General features: G+C 38.2%; 1 protein-coding gene across 1 annotated transcript in view; it reads right to left on the bottom strand.

Annotated features, from left to right (window-relative positions):
- LOC149256221 (protein CTR9 homolog) overlaps window positions 1-22,842 on the bottom strand; it is a 168,311-nt gene that overhangs the window by 49,050 nt on the left and 96,419 nt on the right. The window contains exons 10-14 of the mRNA XM_089460693.1: window positions 20,551-20,651; window positions 20,356-20,448; window positions 18,916-18,984; window positions 18,611-18,703; window positions 17,653-17,919 (exon numbers count right to left, since the gene is read on the bottom strand). Of these exons, the coding sequence (XP_089316819.1) occupies window positions 17,653-17,919; window positions 18,611-18,703; window positions 18,916-18,984; window positions 20,356-20,448; window positions 20,551-20,651 (623 nt within the window). The remainder of the gene's footprint in view (window positions 1-17,652; window positions 17,920-18,610; window positions 18,704-18,915; window positions 18,985-20,355; window positions 20,449-20,550; window positions 20,652-22,842) is intronic.

Raw genomic sequence — 22,842 nt, 5'->3', positions numbered from 1 at the left:
AGCAGTACAATCAGCAATTAATACAACACAGACTTATCTCAAATCTACCCGTCTGCCTTGAAAACAGTGTTGTAGCTGTCCTTGATTTTGTGCTATCACTGCCTCGAAACATGTGCCTTAATAGCCCCACTTTACATGCCACTCAACTCAGAAATCAATGCTAATTAACAGGATTAAATGTTGTACACTATCCTCAATTTTTGTGTCCAAGACAGCTACTCTAACAGACTTCGATTTCAGCATTGTTGTTCCTTGAAAATCATGTTACTCGGGAATAATTCACTCCCTCTCGGCTGTACAATCTGCCTGGGGAAATAGTGCCCTCTCAGCTGTACAATCTGCCTGGGAAATAGTGCCCTCTCAGCTATACGATCTGCCTGGGAATTCATGCTCTCCACAGGCTATACAATTTGCCCTCTCAACCACTCAATTTGCCTTCAGCCTCCTCTGCAAGTTGACCTGGTGTCTTCTTCTCTCTGTCTCTTCTCCAATCTCACACATGAAAAAGGAATGCATGCAAAGTGCCTTTTCCCCCTTTTCATTCTCTTGATGAAGAGAAAGACCTATCCCTAAGATCAAGGGTTGAGATTAGATCTTGGCCTCTCATAATCAAGGATTGAGATCTAATCGCACATTGACCCCCTCAAGTCCCTATTTTCATTAATTGACCCTCATAGTCCCTTTAATAACTTAAAAGTGTACCATCTACTTCATAACACAACTTTTCTCATAAAGTCACTTTAATAATAAAATGTAAAATGTACTTTGTAATCTCATAAAGTAACTAATAAATCAAACGACTTTAATAAACTCATAAAGTCATTTTTTCTCAAGGGATTCACTTTGCTACTTTTCCTAGGCTAGGCACAAAGCACAAGGAAACACCTCCTTGGTACCTGTTGTCACTCAAAATGTACAGGCACTGCGACAACGACTCAAGTCGGGGGTTGTCACACCAATCCCCAACCTCTTCGCTTTAGTTGTCTCCCAACAACAGGCTATAGGGGGTAGACCCTATGGAAATGAAATGATGAAGGACAAGTTGGGAACTAACTAGTCCGAGAGACACAGTTGAATGGCCTAGGAATTGGTTAAATCTAGCAAGATTTTAAGGATTGGATTGAATTTATATATTTGAGACCAGTGCCTTAAGGAGCCAATACTCTTCCTTGATAAAATAAAGACCAAGTACCGGATGGACAATTGTTGCTTTGATGCTTTTCTATCCTATATTGTTAAACTTGGCAACTAGGGCCAAATTCCACCTTGGGACAACTCATATGATGGAGATGATTATTGCATTGGATTCCTCTTTTCGAGAGGTCCAAGTTTGATATAAAGATCATCTCATTTGGACAAGCAGAAGTGGAATTTTGAATTTATTCTCTCTCATGCACAAATTGTCAAGGTCGGCCTCAGTTAAATGTAGGCTCAAGAAGCCCAATGGATGTGTCTCCTCACCCACAACGAATTGTATAAATAGGAGTGACCTCTCTCCTCATTTGGACATCACTCACTCACACATCCTTCTCTCTCTCCACATCAAATTGGTTCATACAGCTTGGGATCTTCTCTCTCTCACACACGTGTGGCAAGGAGGCCAAAAATTTCAGAGATAAAGAGCAAGCCGAAATTCCAGATTGCAGACCAGCATTGACCAAGGATAGTTTGACATGTTTTGACTGCGTTTTCTTGGGAAAAATTCTGATTTCTTGAGGCCGTACTTGTTGGCACAGAAATCGAGGAATTTGGGGTAGTTTGACCTACGTTGACTGCAGGCCTGTTTGACAGCGACATTGACTGAAGTTTGTCCGAGTTTGACTAAGGTTGGGTGGATTGTTTTGGGTTGAATTTGACCCTTCTTGGAGGTCGAGTTGACTACCTTTGACCGAGCTGCAAAGGAGAAGTTTTGTTGCTGAATTGACTAGCATTGACTTTCTGGCTAGGGATGCAACTGACTGCTTTTGACTATTGATTTTGACAGGGTTGTTTTGACTATGTATTGGGCAAGTGAATTTGATCTATGTACTCTCTCTCTCTCTCTCTCTCTGCTGAACTATTGAATAATAATAAGAAGATTTGATCAAGGGTTTCCCCACATCGACGTTTTTTTCCCTGGCATCTATGGTGTCCTCTTGTCTTGGCTTGTTTTCTACATATGTTTTTATGTTCTATCTGCATTTACTATCAATGTGATTAAGTTAATGTGATTGATATTGGAAATAATTGGAAATTGTCATTGGGCTACAAAAGGGAACATTGAAGTAAATTGTGCTAAGAACATACCATTGTTATCTAAAATTAACATGGTTTCAGAGCTCAAGTGAAGACAAAGCCCAAGCAAGAGTGAGGAAAAGTAATCACTAAGGGAAGCTATTGGACAAGGACTTGGAACTAGTCCCAATGACGACTACATCTTACTTCAAATCCGAGGACAAGCTTAAGGACAAATCTGACTATCATGCATGGAAGATGTCTCTAGATTTGACTTTGGAAGAAAATGATGTTATGGACTATGTCAAAGGAAGAGTAGTGGAGCCTCCTTCAAATGCATCCGTTGTTGCACAAACCAAATACAAGAAAGGTGAGGTTAAAACTAAGAAAAGTATTGTTGATTCTATTCACAAGCCTTTGGTTGCTTATATTTCTGATTTGGAAACATCTAAGGAGATGTATGACAAGTTAGTTGGGATGTTCAAAGTAAATAATGAAAATCAAGTTCTCTTTCTCAAGAACAACTTGAAAGACATCAAGATGGATAGAGGAGAATCCATTCAATCCTACTTCATGAGGATTACCAAAATCAAGAATGATCTACTATCTATTGGAGAAATTATTGGTGATAGGAAGCTCACTCTTATTGCACTTGGAGGCCTTACAAGAGAATGGGATGTGTTTAACACTACCATCCTCAACAATGACAATATTATGGGATTTGATGAATTATTGGCTAGATGCACTCAAGAAGAAATTAGGATGATGGAAAGAGACAAACCCTCAAATGGAAACAATCCTACTGCCTTCTCCACTCATGCTAAAAGGAAGAACAATGTTGGTCCAAGAAGACAAGGTCAAGGGTTCAAGCCAGAATTCAAAGAAGGAAGAAAAGGAAGATGCTTCAATTGCAACAGGTTTGGCCACTTCGCTAGAGAGTGTCCTCACAAGAAGGATACTCCAAGATATGATGACAACAATAACAACAACTACAAAGGCAATGGCAATCAAAGGAACAATAGGTTCAACAACAAAGGAAAGAGGAATGCTCCCGCTGCTCGAAATGGAAATGGTCGTCCTCCCAAGAAGTCGAGAAACTCCAAGTATGAAGAAGTTAATGTTGTAGAGAAGCAAAAAGAATTCTATCTTATTTCTGCCCTCACCACTGCCTCTCCTCCAGATACATTGGATCATTGGTTGATTGACAGTTGTGCCTCAAGGCACTTCACTAGAAGATGCTTCAATTGTAACAGGTTTGGCCACTTTGCTAGAGAGAGTCCTCACAAGAAGGATACTCCAAGAGATGATGACAACACTAACAACAACTACAAAGGCAATGGAAATCAAAAGAACAACAAGTTCAACAATAAAGGAAAGGAGAATGCTCCAGCTGCTCGAAATGAAAATGGTTGTCCTCCCAAGAAGTCGAGAAACTCCAAGTATGAAGAAGTTAATGTTGTAGAAAAGCAAAAAGAATTCCATCTTATTTCTACCCTCACCACTGCCTCTCCTCCAAATACATTGGATCATTGGTTGATTAACAGTGGTGCCTCAAGGCACTTCACTGGGTACAAGGAGGCCCTCTCAAACTTGATTGAAAATAAAACTAATATGGAGATTATACTTGGGGATAATGCCACTTATCCCATGAAAGGAATTGGGACTGTTACTCTTCACTTAAATCAAGGTCAAACCCTTCATCTACAAGAAGTATTGTATGTACTTGACCTGAAAAAGAACCTAGTCTATATTTCGGCAATGGAAGATAAAGGTTTCAAGGTGACATTCATTGATAGGAAGGTTCGTGTTTGGAAAAGGAACCTGAGAGATGCATTCACTCTTGGATTCAAGGTTGAAGGTCTCTATCAGGTTGACGGAAGTCCATTGGGAGAAATAACTTGCAATACTTCTCTTCAATCCGAATTGTGGCACCAAATATTTGCTCACCTTCATTACAAAGCCTTACCTGATGTAAGGAAGATGGTCACAGGTACGCCCGAATTCAACTTAGATCATGAAGGAGTGTGCCAGGGTTGTGCAGTTGGAAAACATACAAGGGGACCATTCCCCTCGAGTCAAAGTCAAACTCCATAGTTGAGAGGGAGTGTTAAAATTGGCAACTAGGGCCAAATTCCACCTTGGGACAAGTCACATGATGGAGATGAATATTGCATTGGATTACTCTTTTCGAGAGGTCCAAGTTTGACATAAAGATCATCTCATTCGGGCAAGCAAAATTTGAATTTTGAATTTATTCTCTCTCATGCACAAATCATCAAGGTCATCCTTAGTCAAATGTAGGCTCAAGAAGCCCAATGGATGTGTCTCCTCACCCACAACGAATTGTATAAATAGGAGTGACCTCTATCCTCATTTGGATATCACTCACTCACACATCCTTTCTCTCCACATCAAATTGGTTCGTACAGCTCAAGATCTTCTCTCTCCCTCTCACACGTGTGGCAAGGAGGCCGAAAATTTCAGAGATAAAGAGTAGGCCGAAATTCCAAATTAAAAACCAACGTTGACCAGTGTTGACCAAGGATAGTTTGACCTGTTTTGACTGCATTCGTACGTGTTGTCATAGAAACGAGGCATTTGTGGCAAATTTGAATTGTGTTGATCGCAGACCTGTTTAATCTTAGCATTGACTGAAGTTTGTTAGAGTTTGGCTGAGGCTGGGTGGACTGTTTTGGGTTGAATTTGACCCTTCTTGGAGGCCAAGTTGACTACCTTTGACCGAGCTGCAAAGGAGAATTTTTGTTCTCGATTTGACCAGCGTCGACTTTTTGGTTAGGTTTGCAATTGACTGCTTTTGACTGTTGATTTTGACAGGGTTGTTTTGACTGTGTATTGGGCAAGTGAATTTGATCTATGTACTCTCTCTTTGCTGAACTATTGAATAATAATAAGAAGATTTGATCAAAGGGTTTTCCCCAAATTGGAGTTTTTTCATCCGCCAAATCTGGTGTCCCCTTGTCTTGGCTTGTTTTTTGCATATGTTTTTATGTTCTAGCTGCATTTACTATCAATGTGATTAAGTTAATGTGATTGCTACTGGAAATAATTGGAAATTGTCATTGGGTTGCAAAAAGGAACATTGAAGTAAATTGTGCTAAGCATAGAACATACCATTGTTATCTAAAATTAACATATATGAAATGCAATTCCTAAAGAACTACGTGAAATGCAAAGATCTTGGTTAATTTTGATTAAATGCGTAATCTAAATATGACCTTCCCTTAACTATTTTGAAGTTAGCCTCCAAGATAGGTTGTGGGAAGGAGGCCAACCGGAAGCAAGCAAGGGCTTGATTAATAATGCCTTTTGTTAGGCTCATATCACTTAATGCCTCCGACGCTACAGAGACTTTGGCTCTGACGATTGCAAGGTCACCGTGTTAACCCTCAAAGAGTTGCCAAAACCCCTCAAGCTAAATGAGAAAGGATGTCCTAAAAATCTATCAACCAAGCTTATGCTTGGAGGTAAGTTTTAAGATGCAAGACTAGCTTAAAATGATATGCAAGGTGAAATTAGTGAATAATTCTTAAGATGAGATTGTTAATGTTTTAAGTACTTAAATTATGGTTAATCTCAGGTTATATCGACAAGTACTTATGAACGATATTCAAGAGACAATATTCACCATAAGAATAAATGGCAAAGTACCTGTTACCCACCATTTTGTGGGTGATACCCCTAGGAGAAAAAATTTCTCCATGATGGTCCTCAATCAGCAACCCCTTGCAGCCACCAACTAGCTCATTGTGCCATTTCTCTGCCACCTGAGCCAGCCATGTGGTCCCTCACCCATATGTCATGATCGTATGTTTGAAGGTAGGCCTCCCAAACCTACAGGTATGCCTTTTCATTTGGTGATTGAGTATTTTAGTTTACTTATCATGGAAACTCTTGGGCATGGATTAATGGGGGGATTTGGCAGAAAGAGTGGACTAGGTTTGTGCTCTTGTCCCCTAGGTCTCTTTTGGATGTTAACCTTGGACCCTAGTCCCATGGGATCTCTTTTACTGACCTTTGGGCTTTAAAGATGGTACTACATGTGAAACCCTGATTTTGGTTGCGTGGTGCCGCTCCCCAATCCACATATGTCATCCCCCCTTCCACTTATTATAATCCTATTCATCACTCCTCCCACTTGGGTCCACATTCCTCCACTGGGTCCACAAAGGGTCAGCCACCCCCTCCCCTTTGCCCACACCTTAGGTCAGGCCTAGAATGATGCCCGAAGGTTGATGCAAAAGAAAAGAAAAGAAAAAGAATAATTGACCACATTCAACAAGAAATTGTACCAAAAAATGCAAAAGATGGCCTAGACAAACACATTTAGCACGTGGGCAAAAGCCAATACATGAGCTCTACCCCCTTCCATGTCCATCACCCTGGTTCATATAGGCCCTAGATGAGCCTCCTCTATCATTCAGGAACCCATGATTGTCCCAACCCCTAGTGGGCAATGAACTGCCCCACCTTAAAGGGTGTATCCACTGTTATACTTTACACATCATGCTCTCATTCCCTTGAGCCCCAAGCAATTAACCAATGAAAAATCATAAAAGGCAAACGACATATGATAAAGGGTGGAAAAATCAAGGCGGAGTAACTCATGTACCACGATTTCTCCCTCCTACACATCATTTACCCTAGTATGGGCTTCCCTTTCATTAGCTACCTTTGGACCATGGCATGTAACCCAGGTTTTCCCCTTCATCCCATACTCTGTTCCATCACTTTATGACATGCCACCACCATTTGAAGGATGTACCATAGGCATACCACCCCCTTTACGAGCAAAAACAACCTAATGTGGCGCTTTCTTAACCTCCCTTTGAGCTTGGAGACATTTACACATGCCAAAGCCCACTATGGAAGGGCATGCCATTATGAAATGCGCACCTGTTTTCCATGGTTTGTAAACTCTCTTACTTGATTTCTTTAATGGCTTGGTGTACTGGAGGGCAAGGGGATGCATTGGATCTTATGCAGGATTACAGATAGTCTCCATTCTAGGTTTGGTCTCCCTATACGGGGTCCTAACCCTCCAGAGGGCTACATGGGCACATGTAGGGTGCGCATAGAGAGCCATAGGCCTCCTCAGTAGCAAAAAACATTCCATGGATCCCTAGAGTCATTCAGAGATTGCTCATGGTTCACCTATTGGACAAGGAAGATGCACCTAGTTCACCATGCCCAGTCAGCTCCACAGTTGCACCATACACTTGGCAGATGGTCCAAGATCTATATGATGATGTGGCATCACTTATATCATCATCCTAGCCCTTGTAGATGGTCTACAAGCATCTTCGATCTGTTTGGAGACCCATGAGGACATTTGTGTGCCCCCACATCCATTTGGGAGCACCACAAGTTTATTACTTGGAGAACAAGGGGCCAACCCCTTGTCCACTATTTTTGGAGTCTTATTTCACATTATGGCACCTATGGACTTCATTAGGCCTCCTCTAAGGCCCAACGACACATGTTATTGATCATTCGACCCTCTTGAGAGGCTTACTCCTTTGTTATTGAGCTAGTTTGGTGGGCTTGTCACCAAAAGTACTTGTTATTTTGCACATTATTTTATTCTAGGGGCTAAATTAGGCCAAAATAAGCTAAATCGAATTCATTAGACATTGTAAAAATAGATAGAGTTGATTCGTTCTCTCATCATCACTTGGAATGGATCATTCTCTCTTGTGAGATTTTCGCTATTCTTTTTGGAGGATGAAATTGGATGGATGGATGGATGAATTTTGATGTTTGAATCTTTTCATTTTTGTCTTGGAGCTTCTATATTGGCATATGATGATGATTGGATATACTTGTTCTCACATGTAAGTGCTCTTTTAATGTGATTTTGTCTTTTTCTTATGCCACATGCATGTTGTTGGGGAATTCCACTATACTAGGCTAAAATTTGTTGCTTTTCTTATATGAAATGGTGGAAATTTGTCTTTTATTAGCATTGCATCATGTCATGGGCCATGTTTGAATAAGTGAATGTTCCTAGAGATATTTCGTTGAAATTTTATCTAGATAAGTCATTACATATTGCACATCAAAGTATAAAGACCTTGAAGCAATTCTCTGATGCCCTAATTGCCATGTGAAATTGTGGTAGAGGCCTCCTTGACTAAGTGAAATCATACCAACCATTGGAATCATCTTGACTCCATTTCTCCCAAAGGATTAGGCACTGGTCCTCCATTGGTGATCACCAAAAAAAAAACATTATCTGTATCACCTCTCCCTCTTTCTTCTAGGCCTAGCCTTCATAGGGGACCTAAGGCATCACATTTCTCACAAGATACGAACATTTAAAATTATATGGTGTTAAGGCTTCCAACTTCAAGGAAGGTGCAAATACACATGAGGATTTCACCAACTCACAAGCACAAACAAAGTCAAAATAAAAGATGTCATTCCTAGGGAAACCCTTATGTTATATTTTGAGGACAAAGCATCTCTAAAGGGGGTGGCAATGTTGTCAATAAAATATTCATAGAAATATTAATTACATATATAGTTTTTAAATAATAAACATTATTATTATGAAGGGATAAATAGTCAAAAGACATGACTATACATCCTTTGTGGCCAGTCAATGCCTATATAGGCAAACCACCATGAAGGTATTGCACACTATTCAAATTTTATCAATAAAACAATTACTTATTTACATATACAGTCTACACACAAAATATCTCTTGCACATGGGTTTCTCTCAACATCTAATCTTTCGATTACATTTGACTCAGAAATCAACAATTGGTTAGGAAGGTTAGGTTTTATATAATTTTTTCGTTCGGTGGGAGAAATAGAAATAGTAACATTTTTTCCTGCAAGAGTCCCCTTAATTCTAAATAGCACTGGAGCAGCGTTGCATGAGGTTCCTAAAAATCTTCGATTGCTAGTCTCCATTTTTTTCTCTTTAATGATTGAATCCTTTTGTATTTGTCAATAATTTCGTCAATGATACTTGACCAAAGATTATATATTCTTTGTATGAGAGAACCACTTTTTTTAATACATACATATATATTATTTAATAATAAAGCTTCCAATAATAATAATAGGATTATAACTTAAGTATATATATATATATATATATATATATATATAGATAGCTATTAGTTATTTAATTATTAATCAATTATATAGTTATAAACTACATAATGGATCTATATATATAATTATATAATAACTATATCATATATAATGAAGTTATATAACTATATAGTTTCAAAAGGCATGAACGGGGGAGAGAGCTACTGACAAGGGTAGAATGTTTGAAAATCAGGAGACTTAGAGATTATATAGATTTTCCTTAACTCAATAATTACTTGTGATGTGTGTTGGCCTTTTATTACTTTCTTTGTTCATCAAGCAATTACCAAAACAATGAAGATCACAACAAGACAGTACACAAGATATAGGCTCCAAGTCAAGGCAAAACCCGTTCAAGGGGAAAACCCAAAAAAAATGCTTTTCTTCTTATAGAATTTGCTTACAAAGACTTCCAAGACCCAAAGATCAAAGCCCAAAATTTTCCCAAGCACCAAGTCTGCCCCCCTAACAAAGTCTTCTTCAAAGCAACTTCCAAACTTTGACGTACTACAACTTCGTCCCAAAATTTCGGCACTGCAACTGCTCCTCAGAATTTCGGCCTTCTGCAACCGCAGCTACACAGAAGCCCTAACTTCAGATGTGTGGACAAAGAGAGGTATTAGCCTAGGAAACTTTGATTCTTCCTTCCTTTTCTTGTTCCTTCTAGCTCTTCTCCTTCGCTACTGCAGATCGAACTTGAGATTAGTGAGAATGACAAATGAGGTCAAGTTTCTTGTATTTATAGCCATCATGAGGGACCAAATAACCTTTCCTTGGGCCGACTTGTCCTTGACTAGGGCTGACTTGGTCTTGGAGAAATAAATGGATTTTTTCTTGACAAAATAAATATTTTTCTTTGTTACAATGAGTCCAAATGGAACTATAACACATGACATATATTCCTCTTTGTCCTAGAAAGACCTAGAAGCACAAAGAACATGCTTTTGACCTAGACTTGAGCATGAAACCCATGCTTCACATAAAATACTTTTTTTTCTTTTCTTCCTTTTTCTTTCTTTATACAAAGTATACAATGTCATGATTACAACAGGTCACTATGAAGACCAAACCTAGTTACAATTTTCAACACTCACAAGCAGTGTTCTTTACTGATATGGTCACTTAAATAATTAAATTATTTATCCTTGGAAATTTGCTCAATTAGCCAATATTAATCAATTAAATTAATTAATATGTTTTTCCTCAATTAAAACTTAAGAAAGAAATCATATTACTTGATCCTCTTAAACAAGCACCTAAACGGACTTCTCTCTTGCATGCTAGACACTTAACCCTATGCAAAAGACCTGTTGATGCTAAAAATTCAACATTAATCATATATTTCTTTATAGTGTCCCTAGCAGACAACATCACCAAGACATAGGCAAAGAGTCATTGTTTCAACAACTAGATCCCTAAGATCTCAAGGGATAATTCAACCTCCAACAACGAGCCACCATACCTCTTCAAGTCCCCTATGAATATGTCAGGCCAGGGTAACTCCAGGATGAATGAGCGGAAGAAAAAACTGATTGATTTATTCATTAGCTAACTATCAGTTATATACATAAATATGACGGATCAGTTCATCTTCTTGATGACTGTCCAGTTCACCCATCCGTTGAGGATTAGGTGTCAACATTCCCCCCCTTAATCTGAAGGGATGTTGGTGAGTCCAAGCATCGTTCTGAATCTTTCAAGCTTTTCTCTTCCAAGCGCTTTGGTGAAGATGTCTGCAATTTGCTCGTTTGTGGAACAATGACGAAGATGGATTGTTTTGGCCTCAACATGATGTCGGATCAGATGATATTTAGTATTGATGTGCTTAGTACGATCATGGAACTTTGGGTTCTTGGCCAACTTTATTGCAGAGGTGTTATCAATCATGAGTGGAGTTGATTGTATTTGTTTTACCTGCAAATCTTCAAGAATTTTCCTGAGCCACACAATTTCTTTCGTTGCTTCAGCTGTTGCCACATATTCTGCTTCTGTTGTGGAATCTGTTGGTACTGATTGTTTGCGTGATCTCCAGGAGACAGCTCCTGATCCAAGACTCATAGCATATCCTGAAGTAGATACCCCAGTTTCTTTGTCTCCATCGAAGTCTGAATCAGAGTATCCAATCAAGTTGAAGTCGTCCACCTGTGTATACTTGATTCCAAGGTCTTGAGTTCCCTTCAAGTACCTTAGAACTCTTTTTGCAGCAGACCAATGTCCCTCACAAGGCTTTTGCATAAACCTAGAGAGGATTCCAACAGCAAATGAAATGTCTGGTCTGGTAGTAGTGAGGTAGATGAGACTTCCTACAAGTTGTCTATACTTTGTTGCATCCTCAAATTCCTTTCCTTCAATAGATGTGAGCTTCAAGTTTTGTTCCATTGGAGTAGAAAGAGGATTACACTCTGTCATGCCAAATCTGTTTAACAAATCTCCAATGTATTTCTTTTGAGAAAGAAATATGGACTTTGGATGTTGGGTTACTTCAATGCCAAGATAGTAATGAACATAGCCCAAATCAGTCATTTCAAAAAAAAATTCCTAATTCTTTCTTTATGGATGCAATATAGCTTTCATTGTTCCCTGTCATTAAAAGATCATCTACATATGCCACAAGATATACAACTGTTTTGCCAACTTTCTTGACAAATAAAGTTGCATCATCAAGATCAAAATGATTGAAGTTGAGTTTCAGAAGATGATCAGTTAGTTTTTCATACCAGGCTCGTGGTGCTTGTTTGAGGCCATACAAGGACTTCACAAGTTTGCATACTTTATGTTCATGTCCTTTCACAGCAAATCCTTCAGGCTGGGACATAAAAACATTCTCTTTTAGATCTCCATTCAAGAATGCAGTTTTTACATCCATTTGATGGACTTTCCAACTGTTCTGAGCAGCTAGTGCAAAGAGTGTCCGGATGGTGGCCCATTTTGTTGTGGGGGCAAAAGTTTCCTCATAATCGACCCCTTCATTCTGTGCAAAACCTTTTGCCACAAGCCTAGCTTTGTGCTTGTCAAGTGAGCCATCAGCTTTGTATTTATTCTTGTAGACCCACTTGCAGCCAATTGGTTTGGTTCCAAATGGAGGATCAACCATCTTCCAAGTGCCATTCTTTATGAGGGCATCATACTCCTTCTGCATCGCTTCTTTCCATTCATCATGAGAAGCAGCTTCTTTGAAGGAAGTTGGTTCAAAATCTGTAGACAAGTTCAATTCACAATCATAAGTAACATCCATATCAACAGGTGAATTAGAGTTATCTACATCACCTCCATCTTGTCGGTTTGTATTTTTGGTTCCTTTTTTTCCAATTTCATCAGGATGAACACTTTCAAGTGTCTTTGTCAGCCACTTTGGGGGACCTTTCTGAGATGGTCCAGGCTGCTCTGTTGATTGAGTTGGGTCTGAATCAACATTGAGTCTCCCAATTCTATCAATTACATCACTTAAAGCATCATCCGTTGTTAGAGTGTCATGCAGGGGAGATTGTTCTTCAGAAGAAGATTCCAAATGTTGATCTAGTATAGGAATCCCCCCTTCAAGATGTGGAATCTGATTATCAAACTCTTGAAATGATTTCGGTTTTGTGAATTTATCCAAGCGATCAAGTTGGCGCTCAACAACACTGTCAGATTTGGATGATTCAAGAAAAATGACATCTCTAGATAAAACAAACTTTTTATTTACTTCATCATAGAGGCGGTATGCTTTAGATGTGTTTGAATACCCCAGGAAGATACACTTACGACTTCTAGTACCAAGTTTGTTTCTATGTACCTTTGGTATTAAAGCATAACAGGTGGAACCAAAAATCCTGAGATGTTTTACCGAAGGAACATGTCCATACCACAATTCATAAGGAGTCTTGTTTCTTATAGCACTAGATGGACATCTATTCTTTATATATGCAACACATAGAACAGCATCAGCCCAAAACATTGTCTTTACATTTTTGAAAAAAAGCATGGATCGTACCATATTCAAAATTGTTCTGTTCATTCTTTCAGCTACATCATTCTGTTGAGGATTATAAGGCACAGTTGTTTGATGTTTAATCCCATGTTGGCGAAGATAGTGTTCAAATTCATTTGATGTATATTCTTTTCCATTATCAGTGCGAATAGACCCAATATGAGATTGTGCATCATTTTCAATCCATTTATGAAAATTCTTGAATGTTTGAAAAGCATCAGATTTGTTCTTCAATAAATAAACCCAACACATTCTGGTGTAATCATCAATAAATGTCATGATATATTTATTTCCATTTGCAGAAGAAACAGGCATTGGACCACATAAATCTGAATGAATGAGTTCAAGCTTCCTATGTGCTCTTGGTGAATCATGAAAAGACTGTTTGCTATGCTTTCCTAGAATGCAAGCATCACATTGCTTATGTTTTCTAGGAATTGTAGGCAAACCAGCAACACCATTTTTCTTCAACAAGCGGAGACTATCATAGTTTAAATGTCCAAATCTAGCATGCCATAATAAACTTGATGGAAGTGTACCTTCTTCATGATGAGAAATATATGAGAAATGTTGTGCATAAGCAGAAGTTCCTTGCAGTTTAAGAAGTCTTTCTTCTTCTATACCCCTCATGACAAGTGAGTGGTCAGATGCCTTTCTTACCTCAAGCTTGCCATCAAACATATGAATGGAGTGACCTTGCTGGCGGATGTGGACCAGGGACAGCAAGTTTCTTTTGAGCTGTGGGAGATATAGAACATGATCCAGAAGAAAGTCTGGAAGACCAGGCAGTTTAAGCCTGATTGTGCCAAGCCCTGATGGCTTGATTTTTGACTGATCTGCAAAGTATACTGCTCCATCAACATTATCAGTGAAATCTTCAAAAAAATCTTTCCTATGAGTCATATGACAGGTTGCCCCTGAATCAAGCAACCAGTCATTTTTCGAAGAAGCAAGTGAAGCATTAAACAAATCTTCATTTACTCCAATGTTACATTGTGCCTCAATATAGTGAGCGGATTCAGGTGCTTTACCTTTGTCTGTGTCATCAGTTTTACCTTTCTGTTGATTTCTTCTCTGCTCAATTTTGTCCCATGGTAGCTTGCATGTAGAAGCATCATGTGATCCATTTCGTTTGCAGCGAATGCAATGCAGATCTACCTTTTCTGCTTGAGAATGTCTGCCCCCCCTGCCTCTGAAGTATCTTCCTCTTCCTCTTCGTCCACCTCTTCCTCTTGTAGAATCTTGAGCAGGATGCTTTTCTTTATGAGCAAGGCAAACAGTCTCTTCACAAGATTCAGGGACTGTTTTCTTTCCAAAGGCTTTCTCTCTTTCAGCAAACTTTTTCACAAGAGAGTCAAAGGTTATATCTTTAAGATTTCCATTTGCTTGTAAAGACTCAAGATAATTGGAGTAGGTAGGATAGAGTGCTTTGAGAAAGGCAATAAGAGAGATATCCAGCTCAACCTTAGTGGATTTAATATCGTGCATTATAGACTTTATTTCAGATGCAAGAGCAAGAGGATCATTATTTTTCAGTTCAAGAGTGAAGAGTTTAATCATGAGTTGAACAAATTCTAGTGCAGAATGTGTATCATAGAGTTTTTTCAGCTTTTGTAAAGCTTCCAAGGCAGTGGAATAGGATGAAATATGACGACTTACTTCTTCATTTACAGATGCTGCGATCAATGCATAGGCTTTGTTGTTCTTGTTTTCCCAAATGACAAGTTCTTTATCTGATGTAGGCTGCACAGGGTCTTTGTCTTCTTCTCCGACACACACTCCTTTCCACAACTCATTGTAGATGAGGGTGTGTTTTACCATTCGAGACCATTCTGAATAGTTCTCCTTGCCAGTGAGAACTATTCCTACCATAGAAATGATTGAATGCATTCTGTAAAAAAATTACTTCTGCTGATAAAAAATCCTTACGTTACAGCCTTCAAATCCCTCTAATATTTGCTAAAAAACATCAGCATTTCATTGTACATATCACTGCAATACTATTGTTTTGAAAAAAAAAATGCGCAAGGCATCACTTCAATGTATTAATATATCACTTCAATATATCAATATATATCATGCAATACTACAGATGCTTTGATATATAAAACACTCTGAAAACACCACAATACTTGAATGAGCTTTGATACCATGAATTCAACAAACGTTTATACTTTGACTCAACTGCTCAACCAAAACTGCTATCATACCATCACATAAAACTGTGTAATACCATAACGAGGCTGTGGAATATTTAAAGGCTCGTGCTGCTAAATCAACAACTCATAAAAAAACAAAGCTTACATACATTGATGACAATACGGTTTACAGAAACGACATATCTCGGGACAAAAAACGGGATCATTAAGAGGCCGCAGCCAAAGAGTTTTCTGTGGCGCTGAAGTATACTGGGCTTGAGCTGAGTGGAGTGTCTTTGGCCCAATTTTTAAACACCAATGATAAGAACCATGTAGAATTAAATGCGGACCTTCTGCGGTGCTTGGATCTGGTCATGAGAGAGCATCCCAATGAGAATCGAATTATGGTGGGAAGAAGTCTTTATCCCAAGCAATTTGAACGAGATTCAGATATTGGCGGTGCAGCAGTGGCCGCAAGGGGCTTTTATCAAAGTCTGAGGCCCACGGCTCAAGGGGCGCAGCATGACACGGAACCCAGTGGCGTGATCGAACAAGCTGGGGCTAAAGAAGAGTCCGAGACGAAGTTGAATTATTCAGAAAATGATGAAGTCGGGTCTCAAGCACAAGCTTCCGTTCAAGGCGATTTTGTCGAGAAGACAGAGATCAATGGGGGGCGCGAGGATGAGTTGAATAAAGAGAATGCCGAAAACCCAGTCAGTGGGTCAGTGGCGTGCGAAACGGACCAGGAAGAAAACAGCGATTACGAGTCCAGTGAGAGCGAGGAACAGTACTCTTCCGATGGGGTTTCGGGCCAAGCGGCCAACTAGAGGCAGAGACAATGTATTCAGGATTGTTGTGGCTTCGAACAAAATCAGAAAAGTTATTGGGAAACAAGGCAGCAAGATTGCAGATCCAGCGAAAGTGGGAGTGAAGACCATCAAAACATATGTGGAACGTATGAAATCTGAGGGTGTGTCAGGCAAACGCTCAGGCAGCACTGGTGCGCCAGAGAGCAGAGAGCGTTATGTCAGGCAAACGCTCAGGCAGATGCAGCGCTGGTGCGCTAGAGAGCAGAGGAGTTATGTCAGGCAAACGCTCAGGCAGATGCAGCGCTCAGGACAGCAGGAGTTACAACTATTTCTGGGACCTGTGCTCTGATACCATGTCAGGCCAGGGTAACTCCAGAATGAATGAGCGAAAGAAAAAACTGATTGATTTATTCATTAGCTAACTATCAGTTATATACATAAATATGACGGATCAGTTCATCTTCTTGATGACTGTCCAGTTCACCCATCTGTTGAGGATTAGGTGTCAACAGAATATATCATCTTAGATCCCTAGACAACACACCACACCAAAGAACAGCCAATTTCTGTTATATACATAAATAAGCATAAATGATAGATAATATAAAAAATAGTGAAATGAAAGGTAAGTGATAAATATAATAAATAATTATTAAAAGACATGCCTTTCATTAAAAAGGCACAAAGGTCACTTCAAGTTGTATCTACATATAGGCCACTCAAATGTGAAAGCCATCATTCACTTATAATTTTATACATTCATTATTTATATTTCTTGGTATATCTAGTGAAAAAATTTTAAGTCAAATTCAACTTCGCCTACAACTTCCTCCAGTCCTCAAAAGTAGGTTATATCTTTTAGATAACAAGATGCATCCCAAACCAGCTCTTTCAGCCAATCATCTATCAAGAATTTATTTTCAATGGTCCTTACACTCCCACTTTGCATTGGCACTAATGTAATTCGCAACTTTAACCTAAGCATTGGAACTTGTTTTTGAGAAAGAAACTTCACCATAGAAATTCCTATCCTTGTAATGAATATTCAAAGCACATCAACAACAAAGATCCACAAGTACAATAAGCATGTTTATTGACTACTGATTGATATGCAATAAATGAATGTGACACAAGAAATATAAATATAAACATGTTCAACGATCACTAACTGTAGGGCATTAAATGATTGGCACTCAAAGAATGCATCTTCAATATTTTCAGAAGAAGAAACATTCAAATATTTCATATGAAATTTTGTGAAAACTAAAGAAACTCGAATCAATAAGATATAGTACAAAACAAATTTAGAATTTACTTCAATCAGCAGTCTTAAGATGAGCTCAACACTTTACAATCAGACTTCAAGATGTGAGCATAGCCAAGAAAGGAACAATACCTTGAATAAGATCAGCCTGTATAAAATACTTGCTTTTTCTGACTCGTGGAGTTCTTCAAACAGTCTAGCCTGATTGAAAAGTGTAGTAACTTTCTCCCAAGGTAACTCAAGTGAAATTCCATCTTCTTCCAGTTGATGGAAGAAATCTGTATCTTTGAACTGTGCAGGAAAAGCTGCAGAATCAACATTGGGGCAATGTATTCTTCCATTGATGAAGTCAAGCCAAACACCATCTCCCAATGCATCTGTGAAAGTTTTTTGAGCCAACTACAAGAACATATTACCAAATGTCATTTTAAGTATGTAAGATGCTGAAGATACATTTAGAATGCACCTTTATGCAAGACTGCATGAACACAGCTTCCATTTCATTAATCTTGAACTAATGCTACTTGCCTAATACAAAATACCAGTAATATATAATTGGTTAGAATTCCTTTTAACATTAAACCATGCAAATTTATAATGAGATTTTAAGATTTGTTGTTGAATATTTATTTCCAGAGATTGCAAGTTTTCAATTTGATAAACATCCATTCACTCAACTAATTAGGGCTTCATTAAGAGGGCATCGTGATATACCTTAGGAACCCTAAATATAACTCATTAAGTGATATGTACTAGTCACTTCAAGGCAAATTACAGTGACAAAACTAGGGCTAACAATGACGTTAGCACTTTTACTCCTCTAAACTTTCAACCGATAATTAAAAGAAGTTCCTTTGCCCCACAGCACAGAATCAGTTGATTCCATTAATAAGATTTTAGTTGACTCATTCATAGAATAAGTTTATTAAATAGCATATAAACTCGTTAAGCTGAGCAAGTGGCCGGAGAAATTTGCCTTGCTCAATGGTGGAGAATCAATTACTATACATAAAAAAATAAGTAGAATTGTTGGCAACCCTAAGTAAATTACAACGCACAAATTTAGTGAAACAACTGAAAAGCTCCTTGCCTCAAATTCACCACGCTCAAAATGAAGAACTCCAATGTTATTAAGTAATTCAATGGGTACTTCTTCTCTGCTTTTCTTTAGGAGAGAATTTGCCTGCAAATTTGTTCAGAAGATGCATCAAACGTTCAGATTTGACATAAATTACTTGACAAATAATTGAATTAAATCTTCAAACCCAAGCAGCAAAGGAATCTCCTACACTATTATCTCTATCAGGAACTAAAGGACCACTTGGCAGATATGTGACATCTGATATGAATAATAAGAGGCACGAAAAAAAAGTGGGTATCTGGATTAAACATTACCGTCTTGAAAGCATCTAATGCTGCACTGGTGTCTGATGAAATCAATAACTCTCCCATCTCAATAAATGCCTGTAGAAGGTTTCAAAACAAGCAAACATTTCAGACCTCCAATGCAAATTCAACAAACAACATATACTAGCGCAGCCATAGAAATTAAATGGTTGGTAAACAAAAGGCATCAAAAAACTTACCTCATGATACATCTCACATTGCCAAAATTCAAACAAATCATAAAAATGAACTAAATTTAATTTTATTTTAGATTATTATTATCATTAATTACAAAAAGAATTAATATATGAATTAAACACATATATTTAAAAAAACATATAATAAGTTTCTTAGACATGGAGATTCACCCCCACTTTACCATTTGATTATTAACCTATACATAGGCATGGTTACAATACTATTGGCCAATACCATGGCTTACTAAACATTCACAAGATTGAATATTTGTATAATTGCTTGATGAAGAAGACATAAAAAACAATAGAGAAGAAATCTAAACATTCACAAGTAATTATCAAATAGAGAAATCAAGCCTAATTCCACTACACTTGGTTTCTCAACAGAACTCATATCGAGTATATTGTTGTAAAGGCTTTGAGCATTCTTGTTAAATGGCCTTGAGCCCTGAAGATATCTTATCCTTGCTTACAGGCTGGACTCTGGAGGGTGGAATGCTTTATTACATTGCAAAAAAAAAGGTTCATAAAAAGAGACAGATATACATATGTATGGGATATAATTAGCATATGCATATCCATATGCTTAACAATCCATTACTATCTTATTTATCACATATGGGGAAATTTCCTTAAATCACCAATTTGCCCTTATGAACATTTGCACTTCCACTTGCTTATTTGCTAGGTGGTTTTCCTAAGTGAAAAATTCGCTTGCATGTATCCACCAGTACATTATATCGGCTTATTTTCTCGCATATATCTCTTTGATATTTAATGTCATACGAATATAGGTAATGCAATCAGAAAAGTTTATCTGAAACTTTAAAAACTCAGATCCCTGACAAAGAGGCATAATTATTTTTCTTGGATTGACCAACACTTGCACTTAGAAACAGCTATTCAGCCAATAATGACGCCATCTTACATGTTTAGCTGTTAGTCTAAAATCATTATCTCAATTCTGTACTCATAAGTCAGAAAGAAAACAGATCCATGTCGCACATAAAAGCATATTGCATAAGCAGCTACAGAAAGACCTCCAATGCAATTTCATGAAGTGATAAAATTCAATTCCATTTAACGACAACAGTTAAAACTACTATCCTCACAACTGTTTGTACACTGGAAATAAACAAATAAATACTTGCAAAGAGTTCTTGAAAGAGGGAGAACAGTGCATCCTTATCAATGCCTTAACAAGAAAGAAGTTTAGTTCCAGAATGCAGCTGCAGCAACAGCTCCAACTTACATGTGCATCACGGGGATCTATGCGAGTTGCCTTTTTAAACATTTCCAAAGCCTTCTCAGCCTGTCCTTGTTGAACATATATATATCCTACAGCCTTGTAAAAAGAATATGCAAGAGACATGCATCAGCTAATTATATATATTTGAATAATTAAACTGAACTCTGAAGCATTGATAAACAAGAACACATGTCTAACCTTCAAGCTCTCGCAATTCTCAGGGTGTACCTCCAAAACTTTTTCAAAATTTGATAGAGAACTCTTAAGATCTCCCAACTTCATTTGAACCTGCCCCAGCCCTATTTCAAAATTGGCACTAAATTAGCATGTTTTGAGAAGATGATGGTGATATCTGAAAATGCAAGTCCTGAGTGCTTTATAGAACAAACAAAATAAGAAAATATTAGAACACTATGCTGTTAATGTATGAGCAATGCTCAGGACTGAGACACCAGTAACAAAACAAGCTTGGCCTTAAGGTGGGTAGCTAGTAGCTACATCACCATATTTGCTAAACAAAAAGGTAAAGAATTCAATTTAGCTGAAATTAAGTATACGAAATTTGGGGAGCTTCATAATTAATCCCAACAATGGACTTGCAACTAAACCATATTAAGAAGATAAGATCATTTTATTAATGTCCATCAAATAAATGTAGGTCAATAGGACTAAGATAAAAGTTGGTCAGTGAGACTCATGACTAAGATAAACTTGCACTGCTGGTACAAAGTATAGCTGATTAGAAAATAATATTAATTGATTATGATAAAGTAAATCAAAACATCACTAAAACAAAAGAAGTTAGAACAAATCTTGTTAATTTCTAAATATCAGATCGGCTCTATTTCACACAAATTATTTCATACCCAGAAATTTATTTAATCCAGTAAATTAATTTTCTCAAATGCTGAAAATAAACACTGGTATTTTTAACTTTTCACAACAAATTTGCCGCTGAAAATACTCAGATAAATCAGTCACAAACAGCACATAAATCTGCCCAATTAAATCTTCCTTCACATTAATTTATCTGGAAACTTTAGCGCCTTGACCCTGCACAGAAATTACAGGAAAATAATTGGACCTAGAAATGGCCCCACTGGATTTTTGGCCTAAGGGCAAATACAGCCCCTGAAATCAGATGTTGGAAGATGACATGGCCCTGGCAAATCTCAACCTCCACCTGTACTTATTCATCCTCCCTGTACAGCTGCACCCCAGAAGAATTTCAGCCTCCCTTAGCTGAAGTTTCAGCCTCTCCTTTGTTCCACGTACCCTGCAGTATTCTCGGCCTCCTTTCTAAGTTTCAGCCTGCACAAATCTTGGTCCCCCTCTCCTCAAGTCTTGGCCTATCTCCCCTTAACCTGGCCCTCACAAATTCTTTTTCCCTAAAATCCTTGCTGCACACTTTCTTCTTCTCTTCAGTAAATGAGCCTCTCACCCCTAGAGAAAATCTCTCTCAATCACACTTGTGTTGTGTCTTCATCGAGCCAAATTCTTAATTTCCAAAGTGATAGAGGACTAGGATTAAATCCTAACCCACAAGGATCGACTCTGGAAATTAGATCTAAGTCACTTAAATAATTAAATTATTTATCTTTAGAAACTTTAGCCCAATACCCAACATTAAACAACAAATGAATTAATGTTCTTTTCCTAATTTAAAACTTAAGAAAGAAATCATAATAGTTGCTCCTCTCCAGCATGCAGTTAAAAAGGACCATCTCCTGCATGCCAGACACTTAGCCTATGCAGAGGACCTTTTGATGCTACAAACATCAACACTCCCTCCTAGCAAGGGCAACCCAACTTGTCCCTGTAGGACACAAACTTCCCCTTCACCAGGGGCTTGGTGAGAATGTTTTCCACCTGCTCATTTGTGAATATGTAAAACAAATTCACAACACCTCTATAGACCCTGTCTCTCATGAGGTGGTACCTGAACTCTACGTGTTTGGACCTGTCATGAAACATTGGATTCTCAGAGAATTTAAAGCAGTTATGATTTTCACAATGAATCATGGTGGGCCCCATCTCAAGATCAAATAAACCTGTAAGCATTTTGCGAAGCCATATGCCCTCACAACTAGCCAGACTCATTGTTATGTACTCGCCCTCTACTTAGCTAAGTCCTACAAAATGTTGCTTCCTGCTATACCATGACATCATAACTGACACCAAACTGAAACAGCAATCTGAAGTACTCTTCCTATCCATTACACTCCCATTCCAATCTGAGTTTGTGTAGCTCTCCAACTACACTCCGCCAATCCTGACATACCTGAGTCCATACTCCATTGTACCTCTCAAGTACCCAAGCACATGTTTCACTGCCACCCACTGCTAGGCTCCACCATAAATTAGCTCAAGGTGTTGACAGCAAAAAAATATCCAACCCGGTGTTGTCCAGATACATCAAGGAACCTATCAACTACCTATACAATGTGGAATCCACCAACTCAATCTCAAAAGCATTGAGCTTCCTCAAGT

The sequence above is a fragment of the Pinus tabuliformis genome, chromosome 7, assembly GCF_031772625.1.
Source record: "Pinus tabuliformis cultivar Carrire ecotype Pingquan chromosome 7, CPIR1, whole genome shotgun sequence".
Taxonomy (NCBI): domain Eukaryota; kingdom Viridiplantae; phylum Streptophyta; class Pinopsida; order Pinales; family Pinaceae; genus Pinus; species Pinus tabuliformis.
Note: the sequence above shows the minus strand (reverse complement) of the source record. Positions and strands in the feature narration are given on the sequence as shown.